The following is a 22,963-nucleotide window of genomic DNA, read 5'->3' as shown; positions in this document are numbered from 1 at the left end:
TTGTTTAAATACTTAAAATAGAGAAAATCAGTGGAAAACGCCCTCTTTGTTACCCACGTCCCGGATTGCCAGACCTTAACATTTATGAATCCCAATAATTATAATTTATCAGTAAAACTGAAACGTTCAAATTATTACAGAATCTATTTTTGAAGAAACTTAAAAATAGCAAGGAGCATTAAATTTGGATTCTTTTCCATGATTAATGCTTTTGTTCAGAGACCTGAAACCTTTCGATGTTGAGACTTCACAAAGTCTCCACAGGAATTGTATAAGTGAAGGGCGCTCCGAAAGATCAGCATAGCAATTGGTTCAGACTTTTCTTGGCTTAATCTCAAGGTATATTTTATAAGGTTCTGTAGAGATTTTTATTGACTAAAACTAAGAACTGAAGCAGTGAGCCCCCATTTTTCTTCCCCTCAAGTCTATAACCAGAGGGATACACAGGGTGTCCCATAGTACACAGGGTGTCCCATAGATTCGTAAATAGTTTAAAAATTCATAAAAATTGACGGAATTGCTATTTGAATGCAGTTTGTGAACAAATTCCTACGAAGAGGAATTTTTTTTGGTACAGAAAAAATAGTTTAAATTTTTGTTGATGGCAGGAGTGATTGGACCTTTCCTCAATCTCTTGTGTCCGAAACGTTTGTAAAGCTTCAGCCAGAGATTCGTGGTGGACGTAAAACAACTTCACCAATGGTGCTTTATCTACCAATGGTCAACATCACAATGAAAACCTCATGTAAGCGCCAGTAACAGGAAAATTCAAGAATGAGCTGTTAATCGTACATTCTGCATTTTATAGGACTCTGATTTGCATATTTCCAGTGATTTTCTTTCGTGCAATGCCCTCTATTGACAAAACTTGAATTAATTTTATTTTCTGTTTCAAAAAAAACAAACAAAAAAAAAAACTCCCCTTCGTAAGAAAACTTTTCCGCAAACCACATTAAAATATACAATATTCCTTCAATTTTTATGAATTTCTAAAGTATTTTCGAATTTATGGGACACCCTGTGTGTGTTGAAAGTATCTTCTGGGCATGGGTGGAGATATGGGGCCATTGTCTTCCCCCCCAGCATCAAGGGGGAGCCGACTGATCTAATGTATATGCGTATAGTATATGAATTGGCATCATCATGCCTCCCCCCCCCCTTTCCAGACGTTTAAGTCTATCTCCGCCTATGCTTCCTGAGCAGAAAGTACTCATCCTTCAAAGTTTTCTCCACTTTTGATTCAAAAAAGGTTATTCATCCCTAGGGAGAGGGGGGAGGGGGCAACTCTGAACGAATGGTGTGGTGGCCAGTGCAAGAAATCGTTTCGGCGTCCCCTCTGGTGTATAAGCCGCATCAATAAAACTCAGCTGTATTCTCCAGCAAGGTGAAATGCATCAAAACTCAGTTTTTCCTGCAATTCATCCCAACCAAAGAACAGATAGTTTGAATTTTACAGACAATACATTTTTTCTCAATTTTTCTGCCATCATTTTTTTGTATTCACTCTTGATTTGGTGCCCCTCCTATAGCGGCACCCCGTGATGCCGCCTGAGTCGTAGAGCCGCCCCTGGCCGGATGTGACATCAGTTAAACGTAAGACTTTGCGAAAACTTGATTGTTCTCGATACAGGAGATGAGCTGTTGAATTGTTATGATTATAGCGCGGAAGTTTAGGCACTAAAAAGTATTTATAATTAATGGGAAGAAAGGATAAGAACCAAAAGCTATTAAGATAATATGCTAATAAGGTATTAAATGTCCGAAAAATTAGTTGCACTTACCCTGTCTACTATTTCAATTATTGCTTATAATGACTGCATTATTTTCAAAATTTAATTGATTTCATGCCAAAAATGAAGTGTTTGTGGTCTCTCAGGATCAGGTCTATTTCAACACTAACATTACCAGACGCGGAGCCCGTAGAAAATAACTGTGGGGCTTGTTTGAGTTACGAATGCTTCACATTTATTCGTTGCGTTATTTGACAAATTCATTGCCATTTTCATATTAGTTGATATCATGTTTTATTTATATCACGTTGTAAAAAAAGTAACTTTTTTTTTTCATTTTTTGTCGCACATCCCTGAGCGTAATTCTGGTCAAATCAATCGAATACTAACTTAAAATAACTTGCCATATGCTCCCCCCCCCCAATACAATATGAGCCTCAGGGCCAGAGTCTGCACGGCCTGAGTAAGGCAAGATGTCGATTGGTGATCTCTTGAGACAGTGATCGATCAGCTGTACACATATGCAGTGCAATCCAATGCAAGACGAACTTCTAATTTTTCTCAATTTCTCTTATACATAGCTGCGTTTGTCTGAAATAAAAACATTCATATTTATCACCATCCGGCCTAAACAAAGTTAATGCAGGGTTAATTTCTTAATTTTTGTTAAGTTTTCTGTCTCTCAAAAGCACTTGCATCTAATCCGTTTAAATGGGGCTGGAGAGATGGGAAGGGGGTGGGGCGGCGGCTCCTGATAGTAATTAATACTAAAAGCTAGAGATTTTAAAAAGATCAAGTCTTTTGAAGGGCTTTACGTGCAAATTATCCCAGTTCTACAGAATATGGTCTCTAAAATTTTACAAAAAACAAAGAAGTTAAAATAGGCATTTATGGCAGGAAAAATGCAAAAAAGGCGTTTTTCAAATAAAAAAAAAAAGTCCGAGAATAAGCTAAAATAGGCATTTAGCCTGAATTTACGGGCTCTAGTTATGATGAAAGAAAATGCCCTTTGTCTGTCTTTGCACACTAGTGATTTCAGAAAAACAGTGCTGGGAAGTAACCCGATGTGCACCATATGGCATTTATCGATTTTTATCCCTTCCAGGAGGAAGGGATACTAAAGGCATACTTTTTTCAAAGAAAGAAACCATTGTTTGATATGCCTACTCCTCTAAAGAACTCGAATTTGGTGTCCCCATCATTTGTAAAAAGTCAAACTCAGAACAGTTTTTTTTGTAAGTGGATCCAAGTTTCATCATATCATGAGATTCATATGCGATAATGCCCTTGATATGTTTTGAAATCCCATTGTCTAATTATTTTATCATAACCAATCTATCTTCAACCTTTTTTTTTGTTGCTGATCCGTGAACGAGTGTGGCATCCATTGGTCTCAGAGGCATCGGAAATGTTTCAGTACTGTGGGTGATCAACTTGATCTCTATATAGGAGATTTTGATTTCTGAATCAATTCTGGGAGGGCTCAGACCGGTGCTACAAAATACTGTGGGTGCTTGAGCACCCCCGACTCCGACGCCACTGATTGGTTGTTACCTCCAACGAAAAATATGGGAGTGGAAAATGCAATTCCAAAAGAACTTTCTATCTTTTGGTTAAGTCATTTGGTTTTCCTCCCTCGGCATGGCTGCTGTAAAACGGACATTTTGGGATCACAGCAGCGCAGAATGGCTTCCGCGGTTCATTTTCCAGGCTTATTCTGCAGCAGCAGCCAAAATTTGAAAAAAAAATTAGCCAAAAACCAGGGCCGTCTTAACCGATGGGTAAGGCTCAGGGGCCTCAAGAGAAGAGAGGGTCTTACAAGAATGTGAGATCTGGTTGAAATTTTCAAGAATTCGCCAAGAAGGGTCTCAGAAAATTGGGGGGGGGGGGTCCATGATACTCTTAAGACAACCCTGCCAAAAACCTTGTCTGTGAAAGACAAGAATCTGACAAAATCGCGCAAAAAGTGTTCTCCAACTTTGTATATGAGTGTGGACGTACCGTACGAAAGCTTTATTGCCATATATCTCAATATCAGATATCACTTGCTTTCAGAATGAGGCAATTCATATATAATGAATTTGCAAGTTTTTTTTTGAACTCATAGAAACAAAAATAATTAAGGCTCACTCTATATAATCACCATGTGCTGATTGCAAAACTAGTGCACCAAGCTGGAAAGCGTCTTCGCTATTGACTTCAATGGCGCCCTATTATTAAAGAAAAAAGAAGCCAATATTGAAAATCCATTGAGGTCAGCAATATCAGTGAGTCAGCATAATGGTTTTCATTTAAAATAAGAATATATTCAATCATTTTTATTCAGCATCATTAATGAGAAATCTAATAATCAACAATCGATAATAATGACTCCATAATGATTTTATTTGATGGTAAAACCATTTGCATGCTCCAGGGAAGAAACCGATAATGATGAACAAACGTTTTATCGTTTTACGTGACCAATGCGTACAGGAACCGATTTCCGCATGGGCAAGGCGGGGGGGGGGGGCACATTTGACTAGTTCTATCGAAATTTAAATGTATACGTACTCACTAACCAAGCACCTTTGACCTTGTTGCAGCCCCTCCTCCCCAAAGTTCTGGCTTTGCTCACCCCCCTCCCCCCAACATGTAAAAGTTTGGCCCTGAATATGTGGCAGATAACTTTCTACTCGCATCTATATCCATCTATAAATCTTTGAAAATTACTTTAAAAAATATATACATTCATTTCCTTCCAAACCGCTCAGAAAAAAACCTGCAGAAGATATATACGTATAATGAAAAGGTTTTGGAGACCATACCTACAGAGGGACATAGACTTGGTTGAAGAGGTGCAGAGAAGAGCTACGCGTGTCCTTATTGGCACACGGGGCTTGAGTTATAAAGAAAGATTTCATTCTTTTAATATTTACATTGGATGAACGCAGGTGTCGAGGAGATATGATCGGAGTGTTCAAAAGTACACCGCCAATCGACTGCTTTTACAAGGGGACACCAGTATCGATTGGTGAGGGACAATGCAAAGTTATCGTGTCGTCGCAGGGAATTTTTTTCTCTAATAGGGTTGTTAATAAATGGAACAGCTTACCCCCGGAGGTAGTAAATTGTAATACAATTGACACGTTTAAAAAGAAATACGATGAGCATGTTGGGGTAAATCTAGAAGCTATCCATACTTAGTATAAGACAACCATAAGTATTCTTTATGGGCATTGTATAGTGTATTTTATCATGTGTATACATTGATTATAATTTTTGTTAATTGCATTTTTAATTGGGTTGCTATATATTTTTTGGAAATAAATGACATCCATATTTTTATGGGCATCTTTTTCTCAGCCACCTCGTTGGGCATTTTGCCTGTCGTGGCGTTGTATTTGTATTTGTATAATAAGAAGAGGGGGGAGGGTACATAATCCGCACTGAGAAACTACGATGTTTTTTAATGTAAGTATAATTGCGGATTATAAGCAGAAAAACACTGAAAAAGTTACGAGGTCGATCCTTTCTCTTATAACCCGCTTGCCCCCCCCCCCCTCCTGTAAATGCACCTGTTTTTTGGTCAATTACATGCTTGCGTACGCTTGGTCACTCCCATGCTTATAATGCCCTAGGTCACTCTTTTGATCACTCACTGACTTGGTGTCTTGCACTCTAGGTTACTCGTTTCGTCACTTCTATGTTCACACATACTCTTTTGGTCATTCACATGCTTGCGCACGCTCACTGATTTGGGTCCTCACTCTCTAGGTCACACTTTTTTGTCATTCACATGCCTTGCACACACGCTCTAGATCACTCTTTCGCTCACTGACGTGCTAGCACATTCTTCTGTTCTCTCACATGCTTGCAAACTCTTTAGGTCACTCACTGATCTGACTCCTCACTAGGCAGAGGCGGATTTATGGTTTTACCGCCTTCCTCTCATTCAACTAATTCTCCCGGAAACTCATTTCTCAAATTTGCCGCCCGAGGCTATAGCACTCTAGCCCCCCTCCCCCGTAAATACGCCACTGTCTGTCAGCCTTGCACAAGTGGGGGACCATGCGTGCAGATATTGTAAACGACCGCAAAATTCCAAAGACAAGACTCGATTTAATAGGGGCCGTAACACAAGTTCGAAATACACTGACTACGTATTTCACTTAGACTTATATGCAACACAAAAACCCTCAGTTAAAATTCTACTAATCTACGTAGATTCGAATACATCGTGAGTTACTTACTTACCTCGGCCCGCGGTAGCATTTATTCGTATGAAAAAATGTTAGCCCATGATTATTGGTACGGTAGACAGTATATGAGTTACGCTTTAGAAGTAGAAGTATTTTATTTGTGCTTTGGGCCGAAGCCCGTGAGCAAACGAACACGAAGTTACATTAGAAACAGAAAAAAAGGGAGGTGGTGAGATAGATACACATTTAAGGCATCGTTGACAAGAACATGAAATATATACAATTAAAAGAAATATAATTTACATGTGAGAGTGGCCGATGCATATTTTTACAGAATTGATAAAATCGCAAACCCGACCTGGCTGGGTATTCAAGAAGCTGATTAAATCGGAAAGGGAAGGGTGAGAAGTATCGGAAAGTTGATCGCTTAGGGAGATTAACGTAGGACAGGTGCAAAAGAATTGGCAGTAGAGGTTGAAACGGCTGCAACCCAGTATAAAGTTACAGCGATCTTGCAAAAGGGGCTGATATGCAGTGCTCTCTTAACGCATGGGCCCACCTGGGCACTGCCCGGGGGGGAGGGGCCTCAAGAAAAGAGGGGCCTCACAAAAACGAAAACCGGTTGAAAGTTTCGAAAATTGGTCAGGCAGGGCCCTTAGAAAAATCACTAGGCCCGGGGGCCCATGATGCCCTTAAGACGGCCCTGCTGATATGTAGGTCTTGTTATTAGAACTTTTAAGATACGGCTCAGGGTAAAAGGAGGAATCGAGATATCTGTAGAGAGGATTGGAGTTGCTAACGGAAATTTTTTCGGTAAAATTCTTCACATAAATATCAATTAGGGGATTCCAAAAGCAGTCCTGAGGAAGTGCCATTCAGTTCCATGTAACGCAATTCGCTGGGGAAAAATTTCTGACAAAAAGTTATACAAAGCCGGTTGCCCTGTTTGGTATGGGGACACCAATTTATACTCAGTCTAAGTATAAGATTGCGCGAATTTTTTGTTCTATCCAACCACTTGAGAGTACGTTTAAACATATCGAAAGAAATTGGGAGCCTTACGAACTCCATGTAGATTATATGGGAAGCGGTGCGTATCGGGATACCGTATTTTTTTTAATGATATAGAGTTGAAGGGGATCTAACATATCAGATCCGACACCCCAAATTTCTGAGTCGAAGAGAAAAGATGGGAGAATAGCAGAATCAAAAACTCTGATTTTGTCTCTAAAATTTAGCAAATGTCTCAATGGGGGAAGAAGAGTAAAGAGTTTATTAATGCGCAGTTTGGAAAAGGAGTAGGCTTGGTCTATATGCCTTGTGAAAGAGCCGTTGTAGTGGAAATTAATCCCCAAATACTTATGATTGACCTATTCTATCTCTTCGCCAAGAAACGACCACCTGAAAGTGCCAGGGAGCCTGAATCCTCTCCTAAAAACCATAATCTTGGATTTAGATAGGTTTACCTGAAGGTAGTATTCATGAACAAAAGTCTCGAGTTTGTTTATCAACCTTTGCAGTCCACTCTTGGAATCTGCCATCAGAACAATATCATCGGCAAAAGCTAGGACATTCGCAGTCTCGTTGAAGAGCGAGAAAATCGTTGATGAAGATATTAAAAAGAAGAGGACTGAGGCTGATCCCTGTTTTATCCCTTTTAGAATACGAAACTTGTCTGATAGGAAAGCATGAGTGAAAACTTTGCCATGGTTTGAAGGAATTATACAGACAAATTATTGCGTTAACAAATTTGTAGCTCAAACCAAGACGAAAAAGTTTAGTAAAGAGAAAGTTTCTATTTATTGAGTTGAACGCGGGCCTGAAATCCACAAAGAAAGCAAATAGTTTCTGACGTCTTCGTGAGACTGACGCTTTGCTTCAAGACAAACATTCATGCAAATATTGTAGAGGCCGCAAAATCGTTTCTTTTTCACCTTTTACGTGAAATAATAAAATGCCGAAGCTCAGCTTCTCTGTGAAAAACTTATCAGATACAGTAGCGTACCTAGACTTTTCTCCGAAGAAGGGGGGTTGTTCTCACTACAACGAAACACCATAATCTCCCCTCAAGGATTTGGGGGTTACGGGGGAAGGCCCCCCCCTTAAATACGCCAAGAATTAGAGATACGTTCACAGTATAATTAGAGTAGACCGACTTACTTCTCACGGGGGTCGAGAACCTCATAAAACAGTCAGAAAATTGTCAATATCCTCAGTACTACTAACTAGAGTATCAGACGAATTCAACGAATTACACCTCATTCACGAGCAAAGGAGATGACACCAGCACGTCACAGTCAAAACAAGAGCTCCACGGAGACTGGAGTTAATTTGCTGCTGGTGAAAGAAAGTAAAGTGACGGCAGAAGACCTTACCCTCATAGCACAGGAGGTAAAAAAAGTTAAAAGGAGAGGCAAGTCCCTACAGGATGCCTCAGAGACGATTTTTCTTTTCCTCTCTCTCTCTCTCTTATTATTATTTTATTATGCCTTTTTTCTCTCTCTCTCTAGTATATTATGTGAGAGAGAGAGAGAGAGAGAGAGTTGTGTTTACTGTATGAAATATGAAACCTTTTAAACTTTTCTTTTCCTTCTTCCAACTTATATTTTAAGGGCCAGGACTGATATTGCAGCTTGTTCCATCCTGAGGGAATAAAGGTTAGAGCAGGAAGAAGATGGGAGGGCAAAATGGAACACAGAGAGAGAGAACAGTATCACTGCCGTAAGTCACTGGAAATGAGCTAAAACAGTGTTTTTCAACCTGTGGTCCGCGGACTTCCGGTGTCCGTGAATACTTTGTAACGGGTCCGCGGGGTCATTTACATTTACTACCATTGCAATGAATGGCACATTTTGTGCTGAGAAATTTAATTTTTTATGACATACAAATTGCGCACAAAAAAACCCACATTTTGCATTTTGTGTGAGGATGGCGTCTTTTTTTTTTACCTTCTGACACTACAGGGGGTTCGCGTAGCACTAGTATTTATTATAGGGGGATCCGCGGTGCACTGAACTTCATTACGACATCAAAAACGGTGTACTTGCTCAACCTATAGGAGAGTGCGGCCACTTCATTGGTTTGAAAACGTGTCGCGAGCCACTTAAAAGATCTGGAACAACGCCGCAGGTCACTTAAGTGATCTATAAATGTTTTGTGGTTCACTAAAGTGATCTTAAAATGTGCTTAGTTCATTTTTGCAAAATGGTATTTGAGTGTCACATTTGACCCGTGGGCTATTGGTTGAGCATGTATGGGCTAGACAGTATTCAGTTCCGGAAGATGGATAAGTCACCAATTGTAACTCAAGTAAAGCAGTGCAATTTACATTTTCAAATTCATCTTGACCCGAGAATTGAATTTTTTCTGCATATTTTTTTGACCTGAATACGTCTTTTTCATCATCTGACGATGCTGGGGGCATTCACAAAAAATTTTCATAATGAAATAATTTGAACGCTATATCTCAGGAAGTATTCAGAATCTATCAGTTCTTTTTGATATCCGCGGGTAGACATCGTTGATACAAATGAAATGATACCACTCTGGTTTCATCACCTCTTCGTGTCTGGACACCAGGCACGCGGCCCGCATTTATAACGAAAGTATTTTCGGCTATACCTCGAGAAGTTCGCAACACAGATGTAGGTTCATTTGCATCGTCTCTTAGCTGTTCCAAAGATAAATCCGATGATACCAATTTCATTATGTCAGTACCTACCACGCGATTCAAGACATAAAAAACGTAGTCACGTCAAAACTTGCGGTTGTGCATATGACAGCCTGCCCCCCCCCCTCACTTTTTTTGAGCGAACTGTCAAAATTCTAAGCCGGGGAAGGTATCTTCAACCTTTCAGGTAATACGAGCCAAATTATGATTCTCCATCAAACCCGAGGGTCATCAAACTATACTGTGGTATCTAGAATTGCAAGATCGTATCCAGACTCATACTGTCTTGATGTACACAGTGTCGTCTTAACGTAATGGGCAAACGGGCCCGAGTAAAGTAAAAAATTTCCGTAATTCATAAAAACAAATGATATAAACAGTTTTTTTCACAGTCATCAACTGGCGAATTCATAGCCGTGAATCGCAAGAAAAATCCGGGAAATTTCAAAAAGCATATATTCACCTTATATTTATCCAATCTTGCTGGACTAGCACCAGTCGCTTCACCGCAAACTGTATCCACATCATTGAAACAGAAATTTCGAGAAACACAGTTTCCTCTCATGTAAAAAAACACACCCGAGAAACATTTATTCTATTAAAAAATAGAGCATCCACATCAGGACACGCGTCTCGGCCCCAACTGGTCAACACTGCCGTGAGTTTAATTTCGCACTAGCGTATGGGTGAACATCGAAATGAAAATTTCAACAAAACTGATGATGGTGCACGAAAATCCCACATTTCCCCCGGGGGAGGACAACCAATGTTTGCTCTCTAGATTAAAATTGAGTTGGTTTTCCAGGCGAATGAGAGAGAGAGAAGGGCATTTCCCAAGCCAGAGCACACTCCCGTCTCTTTCCGCACCCATCACCACTAGGATGGGATAGGGCGAGAGAGAGAGAGAGAGAGAGCCATGAGAGATTCGGGAGGCACCACCAGACCGCACTAGACATCATTAACACTCACGCGTTTCCCATTTGCTGCATTTCCCCAATGGAAGAGGAGGAGACCCGAACCTTCCCCCCCCCCCTACCTTTTTACCTGCTTCGAACCTTAATTTACCTCGTGGAATTTTACTCCCATGCAGTTGGCCGGCAAAAGGGCGGGGGGGGGGGGGGGTTTAATTTTCGCCTGATTTTTACGGTTGCTTCTGGGTAATAACGCACGCAACTGGAGAAGTCCAATTAGAGATCATGGGAAGATGTTGGGAGAGAAATATATATATTTTTTAAAGAAAAAGAGACGTTGTGCCACTTTACGAAAATTCATTTCGTACTCCCGTTTTGCGGATTTCATTTTACACAAAAATATGTATCATGCATATACATATATCTTTTTTTTTTTCTCCTTAAGGGTGGGAGGCTGTAGTTTATGCATAGTGTATGTAAATGTTTCGCTTGAGAGGAAACGGATATTGCGTGCAGAGAAAGAACATCTTCGTTACGAAGCTGCCACGGTCATGAAGTATGCAGCACGATGAAAATAGGAACATTCTAAACGGAGTTTTAAAAGAGATGCGAAAGCGTCCCCCCCCCCCAAAAAAAGGCACATTGAATAGGGCACCTATTGGTACGATTCATCTTCTTGCGATTCACATTTTTCGTCTCTTTTGCTTCCGTTTTTTATGGCAATTTCCCAAGGAATTCCTAGAATTGGAGCTCTTATATTTAATATGAATAAAATTTATATTGCCTTGTATTTACTATGACTATAAATCGCTGCAGAGTTGTTGTATACTACTACTACTTAACCATGCACGCACCTCGTACACATTCCTCTCCGGAATTTCGAACGAACTGGTACATGCCGGCGTGTACGTGTACTGAACCAAAGGTGATGTTTGTTTCTGTGTAATGCTTGTTAAATGTAGTGCGGCCATCAATTTTTCTTCGAGTGAAGTGTAATAATTGTAGCGTTGGAGGCCTGTCTCTCTCTCTCTCTCTCTCTCTGTGCACTGCATTTCTCGCCATTAAGCCCGAAATCGGCATTTCACGAATTGGCCAATTTCTTTGCAAATTGACCCGGCCAATATCCAAATTTCGGGCTTTGGCCAACCAGTTCGTGAAGTGGCTGGTGATCCCTCACCAAAGTCCGAAAATAAAAGCATGATGCAGGGTCATCGCCAAGTTGGTGTAGTTTTTCGTGAATATTTTTAATTTTAATTTCCCTGTAAATACTGTATATATATATTCTTTACATACAATAAAAGAAAACCTCATTAGCTCCCCCCCCCCTCCGGAAAGGGATTCGGCAGTGAATTGTCCTTAGACGATTTGCCGGGACTATTGTCGGAGAATTGAATTGTATTTTTCGTGATAATTATGCCCACGTTAGCTATGGCAAACCCATCATATCACAGCCGCGATGTGAGGTAATCATTTTTTTCTTCAGAATTTGACAGAAACACTGTGTATATTGTTATCGTATAAATAGTTCTTTCTCCCAAATTATCTTTTTTTCCCCCCTCTCGGTACATGAAATTAATCCAATAAAGCTACTATGTAGCCATGTATCACACGTTGGCGATAAAAAAAAAGGGGTTTGGGGCCTATACCGGACCGCTTATAAACAATCCCTACATTTCTAGCTACATTGTAGAAATTCAGCGCATCGTGATTGGCCGAAATTAGTGATGAACCATTACGTCACTGACGGTGAAATGTTTTTCTGGAGACGTTTAACAATAGATACATTTAATCGTGCTTGCACCGTTGGAGTAACGGTTATAGTACGAGACTCACATACCGAAGGTTGTGTGTTCGATTCGGTCTGAAACCCATCTAAATTTATTTCCCCATCTTTGCTGTCATTTACTGGTTTACTAAAAAATGTTGCCATTTTTGTTTCTGAGTTAATCAAATGCGGTTCACGTGCATCGAGAAGACAATAGTGATGGCAAGCGAAACTGGGCCCAGCTATCATTTGCTGATTCAATAAAAAATGCTTTCATTTTTCGTCAATGAACTTTGAAATTCAGTTTCGACAAAAACTCCGCCTCTCGTGACGTCTTGCTAGCTGTAAGCATTCACCAGCGTGCTGATGCTTCCTGTATTACTAAGAAAGTAGGAATTTTAATTACGCTGCCGGACCGTCTTACATCAGCAAATCGAACATTGGCCAGGGATCTCCAGCCACTTCGTGTCACCCCCACCGTCGTCGCAGTGGTGGTCTGTTGAAGTTGGTTTTCTGTGGTTCCCAAAGATTACAAGGAAAAAAATTCATCACTGCCCCCACGGGGACTCGAACCCCGGTCTCTCGCTTGCCGGACGAGCGAGAGACCGGGGTTCCAGTCTTTCAGATGAATCTTGTAACTCCTTTAAGACATAATATTATGTGTAAAACATCATCCAAGCCCACGAAACCTCCTGAAGTCTCTTCGAGGACTACTGAAGAACTACTAAAGGAGGGGGGGGGGAGGAGCACCCCTGATTTTAAAATTTAAAAAGGCAAAGCAAAAAATTGTGATTCTGATATTTTAAAACAGAATTGTTTAAAGAACTTATGGAATTTTTTCGGGGGGGGGGGAGATACCTCAGACAAAAGTACGGGGGGGGTGGAACATCAGGATTTCAGAGATGCTTTGGTGGGGGGAGGGCATGGGCTAAAAAAGGTTGGGAATCACTGAAATTTAGGACCTTTTTTCACCCTCGATTTTTTCCTTTTTTACTCGAGGCTTAAACTAAACAGGATGTCTATCATCATGGAAAAGTCACGAAATGAGATAAAGAACACGGAAGTCAAGAAGAAAAAAAAAATTCGTGAAATATGAAAGGTTTCGGATTTTTTACCAATCGATTTTCGAAATTCCCGCGCTCGATTTCATCTTCGAAAATCATAGCTCTTTGTCGGGCTTCCCATCGCGAAAGCTCGATAGATACCCGCGATCGCGCAGTGGTGGTCGGCTGAAGATATGTTTCCTCTAATTTTCGGACTTCAACGTGCGAATACGAGTCGATTTCCGTTTCATAAGAACAAGATATCACGGAGCAGCAGAAACAACCGAGATTTTTAATACCGATCGTCACTGCGCCAAATCTGGACGAAACATTTCGTGAGTAAAAGAGGAACTTCGCCAAATAACGAGTGTTAATTTGCCAATTGCCACTAAAAATCGAGTATTAAATCACCAACGTTGCCAAATAAGGAGTGTTAGATTGCTAATGATGTCACCAAATAACGAGTGTTGAGTCACCAATGTCACCAAATAAATCATGGAAAAGTCATCATGAATTTTCCTTTGGGTATGTGGTAGACACTCTGTTAAATTGTCTGTTTACATGCGTTTACCGAAAAGAAGTCAATTGAAACTCTAGGTTCCTTTGCTAAAACTGTATGTCTTGAAGTACACTATCAACTCTATTGTGATTGAGACATTGTATGATAGAAATGTTAAGACTGGGAATCAGAGCTAAGTAATACATACCTGGTAAACAAGAGATTGCGCTTGCAGGTAAAAGGCTTCGACCGTCGCATTGTCTCGCAGTTGAGTTATGCTTTCCACGAAATACCTACAAAAGATGTAATGTATGCATTACAAAAGATACATACATTTAATATAGATCGGGCAATCTTCCCATAAAATTTTCAAGATCGAATCCAAATTGCAATTTCGAATGGATGAATTCAAGTAAAAATATGTACATTGGATACGAGAAGTAAAAATAAATATAAACTGGACTAAAATTCTCTGAATTATAGAATTTTCAGTTACATGTAAAATAACGATTGGAAGAAATAATAATCAGACTAATAACATTACTTGATCCTGAAGAACAGCATTAACGTGGATTGAGAAGATTTCTTTGGGAAATCATGTTCCAGGACCCTCCTCTCTAGCTGTAACCAATTGTGGTGCCCACTGTAAAAAAAGATGAATAGACAGTTAGCACAAAAAAACACTGGTTTTTACTTCAAGTCAAAGAAAATATGTATTCAGTATTGAATAATTGTTTCACACCTTAATGTCAATTTCATATATCATACGCCAATGTGCATATTTGCATAAAAAACAACGCCGCTACTAGGTACAGAAATTTAATTGCCAACAAGAGCAAACATGCATTTAATAAAACACTAAACATCAGTCTGCTTAAAAAATCATGCTGAGCTGAATAAAAAGTTTTATTTCATTGGTGGGTACCAAGGATCCTTTTAACTTATTTTTATAATGCGCGCACTCTTTTTAATTTCATCCGTACAGACCCGTTGTTTCTCTGCGAACAGAATTTCGATATCTCTTTTTTGTGAAGTGAAACAAGTATCTTGCTACCGCATACAATATGGGAGATTTTTTTTTCTGCTTAGCAAAAAACTCTGTATACACGGAAGCATCCTCAGCAGTGTTCGCCAATACGTATCAAGATGCATTGATTCACGCATCAAAATTCAATTTTACTTCTCTAAATTTTGTTGAGGAGTGAAAATTCCGCTTTCTTTAATAGAGTTATTTCTCTGTTTTTCAGGGGAGAAAACCCTCTTTTCACAAAATTATTCCTTAAAATTTTGGGGAGTAGTGAAATAACTCTATAAATTACTTTTTCCGGACAACACATTGATTCTCAGTTATTCTCGGTTTAAACGTCCATATTTTGTAATTTTGTTCACCATGAAAAAATGATGCCTTTCTCATTCACTTTTGTCCGTAACCAACAAACGGCCAAAACATGCCTTTTTAGAAAATAACCTATAGATTGCAAAACATCATTAAACTGGAGAATATCTTCTGCTACCTATCAAATAAAAAACACAACTGTTATGATTCGAATTGGTTACTGATTAATGTATTTTATGAAAAAAACAATACAGTGTCATATTAGTAAATACTTTTTAAGTAATAATATTAATTAAAATATTAAGTTTGTTATAAAAATTTTAACAGTTGATGTTTGTGAGTAGCAAAACAACGTTAATAATAGATGCAAAGAAATGGCCACATTGGCTTCCTATGATTGTAATCGAAAAAGGTAACGAACTAAAACATTTTCATTATGGTTAACACTTTTTCGATTAGTCACAGGAAGCCATTGTGGCCATTCCTTTGCGAGTTTTACTAACGTTATTTTGCTGCTCACAAATATCAACTGTTAAAATTTTTATAACAAACTTAATATTTTAATTAATATTATTATTTATAAACCATTTACTAATATAATACTGTGTATTTTTTTTTCCATGCAACACATTAATCGAAAAGCAGTCACCAATTCGAATCAGAAATAGTTGTGTTTTTTATTTGATAGGTGGCAGAAGGTGTTCTTCAGTTTAATGTGTTTTGCAATATAATACGTACTGTACTCTATAGATTATTTTCTAGAAAAGGCATGTTTTGGCTGATAAAATTTTTATTTTTATCCGTTTGTTGGTTATAGACAAAAAGGGACCAAGAAATGGCACCATTTTTTCATGGTGACTAAAATTACAAAATATGGACGTCCGGAGTCTGAGAATGCTTCCGCTTTTCTAGAATGTTTTTGCTGCGCAGAAAACAATTCCCTATATTGTATGAGGTAGCATGTTATTTTTTTTAATCTGCAGATATCAAAATTCTGTGCGCAGAGAAACAAGTCAGAACAGGTGGAATAAAAGACAATATGCCTCCCATATGAAAATGAAATGAAGTCAGAGGGCACATTTCATGTAGGAATTAAAATTTTCCTTTCACCGAGAGCCTCTCGGTGCTTATCATGCTCCCCCCCCCCCGCCATCCTGTACCTGCCCTCCCACACCGAGATGTTTGTTGGGGCCACCTCTGTATTGTGATTATAGTGTGGAGAAAAATATATAGTAATGAGGTTTGTCCCTGCCAGCCCTACTCTTGTCGGGGTCATGGTGCTCACTCTAACCATTGAGGATAGATACTTGATTTCGTACGTGGGAGATATTCACCGACAACACAGATGAGCACCCTATGATTCAATGTGTTAGCATCATGATTAGTTCAGTTAAAACATGTCAGGGTTCTTGAACGGGAACTTTCTTCTGGTTATAATTAAAGCTCTTGATTTGTCAAATGCCTCCCAATAGGAAGACAGGGCCCAACCTCGTGAGTCGCAATCACGAGTTAAATCAGGCACTGCACGGAGACCTAATTGCCCACCACATCATGCAGTAGGGTTACTAGGCTGAGATCTTTGGTGGCCCCCTCCCGACTCTTCACCCCTCCATTTTGAATTTATAGCGTGAAAAAAAAATACGAATCAACTCGGGTTCACGGGGGTGCACGACTGAAGTTGATTTTCTGTGGTTACTAATTTCGAGGCGCGAATGCGAGCCGATCTCCCCGTTAAAAAGTCTCGCCACAGACAGCAACCGGTCTACAAAATGATACAATTATTCAATCGTTACACTTCAACCATAGTTGGAAAAATTGATGGTAGCACTATAACAAGCATCACACAGAAACAAGATTCGCATTAGGTTCACAGCACACACACACATTTCCCAGCATGTGCCAGGTCTTCGACCACCTGCTGAAATCGCTTCATTGAGACAGAACGGCAGGCCATGATCTGATTAGGAGGAGGGCCATGTTAGCCCTGGGCTGATATATAAAATCTGGCACAACGATATACCCCTCAAGCTTTTTGTACTCCCTCCAAAGGTCTGCGTACTCCCCAGATTAAGAGGTGGGTGCCTAAGCCCTTTTTCATTTTGCCCTGGGGCTATGATGCTGTTGAGATGACAGTAGAGACATACTGTGTTTTTTAGAGAAATATTTAAATATTTGTTTCTGTTCCGTAGAACAGCCTCAGTATCGTCAAAGATTTCGCGGAACAGCCATATAACAATTAAGGTTTCCGCGAGAAACTACGTTGGAAACCCTTGGACTAAGCTACGCAGACTCTGGGCGTTGCACCAGACTTGCACTTCTTCAAACCAAGAATCACCAATATTCCGGGTAATGAAGGTTGCCCCCGTACAGTGGCCGGGGGTGCCTCAGCACAGGGTCGTAACTAGGACTTTTGCCAACCGCGGCCAACATTTTGCCACGGTAAAATGTTTCGAATTTTGCCACCCGGGGCAGTTGCTCCCCCCCCCCCTTCTAGTTCCGGGCCTGTTCCAAGGTATTGATTTCGTATGGCCGTACGGATTGCACAGCCCTAGGGCTGTCCCTGGATAACGCTATATAGAAGATTTTCACAAGACCTTACATCACTTAAGCGGTTCGTAACCTTTGGGTCAGAGGGTCGTCCGACATGAATCGTACAAATCCACTTACTGTCAGGGATTCTTGAGCTATGGACTACGTCCAAAACTTAATTCGCAGGAGCTTTCAAGATGGGTCATACAAATCCACTTAGGGATTGTTCAGCTATGGGTCCTGATCATAGACTAAAGATATGTAGTCTATAAGTATTATTCTAACTCTGTGGTCCTGACCAAGACTTTATTCGCAGAGGCTTCCTTGACGAGTCGTAAAAATCGATTCACAGCCAGGGATTCTTGAGTTATGGGTCACGATACAAACTTGGTTGGCAGGGGCTTCCTGTATGAGTAGTCCTGTTACGAATGCGCTTATTGCGTCACTGGTTCCACTAATTTCGAAAAACGAACAGCCCCCCCCATGTATCGCGAAGATGATCTTGTTGCTGATTTTGGGGTCGCGGCTGAGGGATTGTTGAGAACCCCTCCACTACTTATCCACACGCAACACGTAGTATGTGGTTACGACACTGTCCTGCAACACTCGATAAGTATCTTCTTATGAATGAACATATCAATCTCGCGCACGCTGTTAGTTAGAAGTTGGTATGCCTACGACTACAGAATGAACATACCAGAAGCATGTAGGAAAGAAAAAAAAATTAGGGAACTCATTTTGTTGCAGGATACACTGGAATTCTAACAGTGGTATTTCATGAAAGCGCGATACCTTCTATCAAGGATAAGGATACACTGTTGCAGGATACACTGGAATTCTAACAGTGGTATTTCATGAAAGCGCGATACCTTCTATCAAGGATAAGGATACACTGTTGCAGGATACACTGGAATTCTAACAGTGGTATTTCATGAAAGCGCGATACCTTCTATCAAGGATAAGGATACACTGTTGCAGGATACACTGGAATTCTAACAGTGGTATTTCATGAAAGCGCGATACCTTCTATCAAGGATAAGGGTACACTGTAGATACACCTTCTGTCAAGGATAAAAGGATAAGGATACACTGTAGATACATTTTGGTGGTGTAACATCTGAACATGATGACTCACTTACATGATGGCGGCAGATGAAACTCAAAACTTCCGAAAGGGGTATTAGTAACACAGCCTATTACAATGACCTCAGAACACCACCACTAACCAACTTCCGACCACTGGTGGTCTTTTCCTTGTCCAAAAATAGACTGCGTTAATGCTTTCTAATGAATCAGATCCCTGTTATGCACATACTCGGCTTCTTTTTTCTTTTGAGACCTTCCTCCTCGCATTTATAACTTCCTTTTTTTTTATTGCCTCAAGAGATAGAAAGATGCCTCAGTAGCTTCAAATGCCATATTATCGAGACATTTGATGCCATTCCATTCATAGCCTCAAGAATAATAATAATAGCAAATGAATCACAAATCGCGCTTTAATGTACGCGATTCATCAGCAGGATTTGCGATGGGAGTTCCACCCCCCACCCCATGAAACTCGATGCCCCCTTCGCGAATTAAACGATTTTTAATGGCTTTAAAATGACCTCAAATTGTTTCTCTCTCCCTCCAAGGCAGTCTTAACAGCACCAGGGGCTTCCGGGCGAAGTGAATTTATGCCCCCCCCCCACACACACCCTTAGCTGAAAGTGCCTACCAACACATTCACATGCTCAAAATCGAAAACTATATTACTAAATCTGATTATCACGAGGACCTCCAATGTACTTGAGGCACCCACTCCCCACTCCCAGGCCCTGTCCAGCTGAGCCCGTGCGTGAAGAAGGCCCATGGTTTCAGGTTTCTTCATGGTTTTCAGGGGGCCAAGCGTAGAAGGAAAGGCGTTGTCCAGGACCTGGCACGGCACGGCAGAGGACTCACTCGAGCCACCAAGCCTGGAAGGGAAGACGTGGTGGGTCCAGGACCTGGCTCCAGGACACAGAAAACAACAAAGGGCTCATTAGAGCTACAAAGACATAATAAGAGCTGCTCATAGACATAAATTTTGTATAAGGGGTCATTAAAATATTACGTCAGCATCGGGGGGAGGGGGTTTCGGATTTGCTGACTTTTGATGAGGGGGGATTGAAGGTTGCTTACGTCATCAACCTCCCCTTTTTGAAGCTATGAAATATTCTAAGCTGCTGACGAAATTTTGCTGACGGGGGGGGGGGGGGGGTCAACAATGGCTAAAATTGGCAGTGGTCGTTAGAGCCTGGGCGGTGCACGGTATGAAATGAAATGGTTTTCAGAAGCATGTTTGTGGTGTGTGTGTGTACTTGACAGTTTCGTTGTTCCGGGCCGAGCAAGGCCCCCGCCCCCCAAGTCTAACACCATTTGCGAAATTATAAGAAGCCCATCCCCGGACTGTGCACGGGTGAGCCCAGAGGTGTATTAACGGTTTACGGGGGGGGGGGGGGTTCTAAGCAAAGCCACTTGAGTCCAGGCTATTATCGAAGTGGGTAACAGGGCCGTATTAAGAGTATCATGTGACACCGTCTCTAGACACCATTCGTTTTAAGAGCCAAGGGTGTTCAACCTTTGGGAGAGGGCTGGCCACTCCATTGGTTTGAAAGCGTGTCGCAGGCAACTTGAGTGATTTTGATCACTTCACCTGTAGATGTGATATGCATCGGGTCACTTTCGTGCCAGGAACTGTGTCGCGAGCCACTTAAGCTATCTGTAAATGATCGCTTGAGTGATCTGTAGATGTGCGGCGGATCACTCAAGTGATGTGTAAATGTGTCGTGGATTACTTGATTGATCTGGAATTTTGCCGCGGATCAATTAAGTGCTCTATAAACTATGTGGATTGATCTGTAAACATGTCGCAGGCCCCTGGAATGATCTTGAAATGGGTCGCAGGTCACTTAAGTGATCTGTAAATGTGTCGCGGGCTTAGGTTACGTGAACTGCACCGTGGGTCACTTAAGTGACCTGAGAAAGTGCCGCTGAGTTAATTTTTACAAAACTATGTTTGAGGTCACGGGAGCACATCAGACGACTTCGGGAGATACATCTGGCCCGCGGGCCATAGATTGGGCATGTAGGTTTCGAGCCCTTCGTGAACGAGGCGAACTTGCGGCAGGCAGCCTTCTTTGCGTCCAAGATCAGTTTTTTTTTACCGCTAGGACAATGCCCAACTGAAGAAGATACATTAGCAGACCCGTAGCCAGAAATTTCGTTCGAGGGCGGGACCAAAGTGATACAACAATAGCTTTGGCCATCTTTTTCCCCTTTTCTCGGTCAGTTTCTCATATTTCGGGAGGGGGGGGGGACCCAGGCTACCAAGTCCCCCCCCCCCCCAGCTACATCCTTGTACAGCACAAGGTGCTGGATTCTGATGGGGGGGGGGCTACTTTGAGGGCTAACCCTATGTGACATTGGCTGTGCACTGTTTTTTGTTTCCGACCATCAAAATTTGTTTTGGTTGCATCCTGCAAGCGCGACTAGCGTTAAAGTCACTTTTAGGAGCTGGAAAGTGCTGATAGCATCTCAATCAGACTGCTTATGTCTGATATCTTACAAGGGATGTATGGAGAGAACCTTTCTTTCGCCCCTAAATTATCATTTCCTTATCTTCAGACAATCAATAGATTAGCAGCTTGGCTTTGAAAAGGTTGAAAGTGGAATGGAACCTTGAGACAGCTGTCGCTTATCCTATATATAGGGTGTTACCACTCCCCCCCCCCCCCTACTCGATTCTCACTTCTAGAATGAAACAGTTTTAGGATAACCGTATAAATAAGTAGTATTTACACACATCGTTTATCCCGTTTCCTGTGACTCATCACGTTTCCGTGACGTCACCGGTCATGCGCGCCTCCTACCGACAGGAAGGGATATGTAGCAAAGCGTGTAATTTAATGGTACGTACATAGATCATCATCAGTGGCGTAGAAACTCCCCTTCCATCACGTATTTATGCTTCTATTTTTCTTTTTCTGGGACAGCTGTGTTTTCATTCAGGTCCTTAGCGTGTGTGTAATGGCGTATTCAAAGCCCAATTGTCACGATTACTTTTTTCTCACTATTTCCTGGTTTTTTCAATTATTATCATCTCCATCTTTGGGATCAATGTGATTGGATTTTCGCATAATCATCACAGAGAGAGAGACAGTGCCGTCTTAACACATGGGCGCATTCGAGCACGGCTTGGGGACCCTCAAGTGCATTGAAGGCCACAGGAAAATGAGATCGGATTAAAATTTTCGAGAGTAAGCAAGGCACTTCCAACCAGCCTCAAGTGTCCCGCGGGCCATGCGCTGAAGACCCCTCCTCCTCCCCATGTCTAGAGAATGAAAGAAGTGATAATCCGTTGCCGTTAGATCCAGGAAAGAGAGAGAGAGAGGCTATTTCTTTCATCGTATTCCCCTGGATGTAGGAGGGGCCGATGGCAAGAGCTTTAATGGGCCCCCGATCAGATTTTTCACTGGAGGCCCCACAATAAATTGTTTTATAGTGTGCCCTGGACCTGTCAGATTATCACCTCTCCCATTTCCTGGGCAACCGCCTTCGTGAGAAATCCTCCGCAAACGAGGCATCCGTGCAGTAGGCACCCAAGGGCCTCTTTCCATCCAGGAGCTCCGATTTTCATCGCATGAGTAGTGTGGGTTCCCTTCAACAACTCCCGAAATATTTTGTCCTTATGGTGAGGCTCCCTGAAGCCTTCCTTAGGTGAGCGGAATATCGTACCTATGAGAAAGAAATTATTGATGGACTCGTATCCTCGTGTCTGATATAAATGATGCCAAACGAGTGCTGAATGATGTCGAACGAGTGCTGAATGATGTCAAACGAGTGCTGAATGACGAGTGCTGAATGATGCCAAACGAGTGCTGATACAGGCATTTCTGAAAGTAGTATCCTTCATTTATTGAATGTTCAAGTTTACATACGCACAGTAATTGTTTTCTTCGGGATGTCGCTGTAGGTCGTAGCTTACGTAGTCACATCAAAACGACTTTATGTGGAAAAAAGCTTCTTCCTCTCGATGGGCGCCAGAACCTGGGAGCTGAGGCTATTTGAGCTTTCACACCCTCTCCAATAATTAATGAATATACCGTGCAACGCACCCTTCCCCTTCCGACATGAAGTAAACATTGGGAGGGGGTTATATATATACGAGATTCAAGAGCGTTCGCAGGATAGGGAAGGTGCAGCATTGCATTGTTTTTTTTTCAGGAATTATTATGTGGGGCGGGGGGGAAGGGGTTCAGCCCGATTACAAAATTTATTG

At 41.3% G+C, this 22,963-nt stretch overlaps 1 protein-coding gene across 3 annotated transcripts in view; it reads right to left on the bottom strand.

The window, feature by feature from the left end:
* The window catches only part of LOC149084499 (uncharacterized), a 91,749-nt gene that overhangs the window by 14,987 nt on the left and 53,799 nt on the right, over positions 1-22,963 (bottom strand). For all 3 annotated transcript variants that reach the window (XM_089234900.1, XM_089234901.1, XM_089234902.1), the window contains exons 4-6: positions 14,344-14,442; positions 14,008-14,092; positions 3,861-3,940 (exon numbers count right to left, since the gene is read on the bottom strand). In XM_089234900.1, the coding sequence (XP_089091026.1) occupies positions 3,861-3,940; positions 14,008-14,092; positions 14,344-14,442 (264 nt within the window). The remainder of the gene's footprint in view (positions 1-3,860; positions 3,941-14,007; positions 14,093-14,343; positions 14,443-22,963) is intronic.

Source organism: Pholcus phalangioides, unplaced genomic scaffold, assembly GCF_987345545.1.
Source record: "Pholcus phalangioides strain wild (caught in Gottingen) unplaced genomic scaffold, Ppha-v1.0 ptg000008l_1, whole genome shotgun sequence".
NCBI lineage: Eukaryota > Metazoa > Arthropoda > Arachnida > Araneae > Pholcidae > Pholcus > Pholcus phalangioides.
This window is presented reverse-complemented; position numbering and strand designations above follow the sequence as displayed.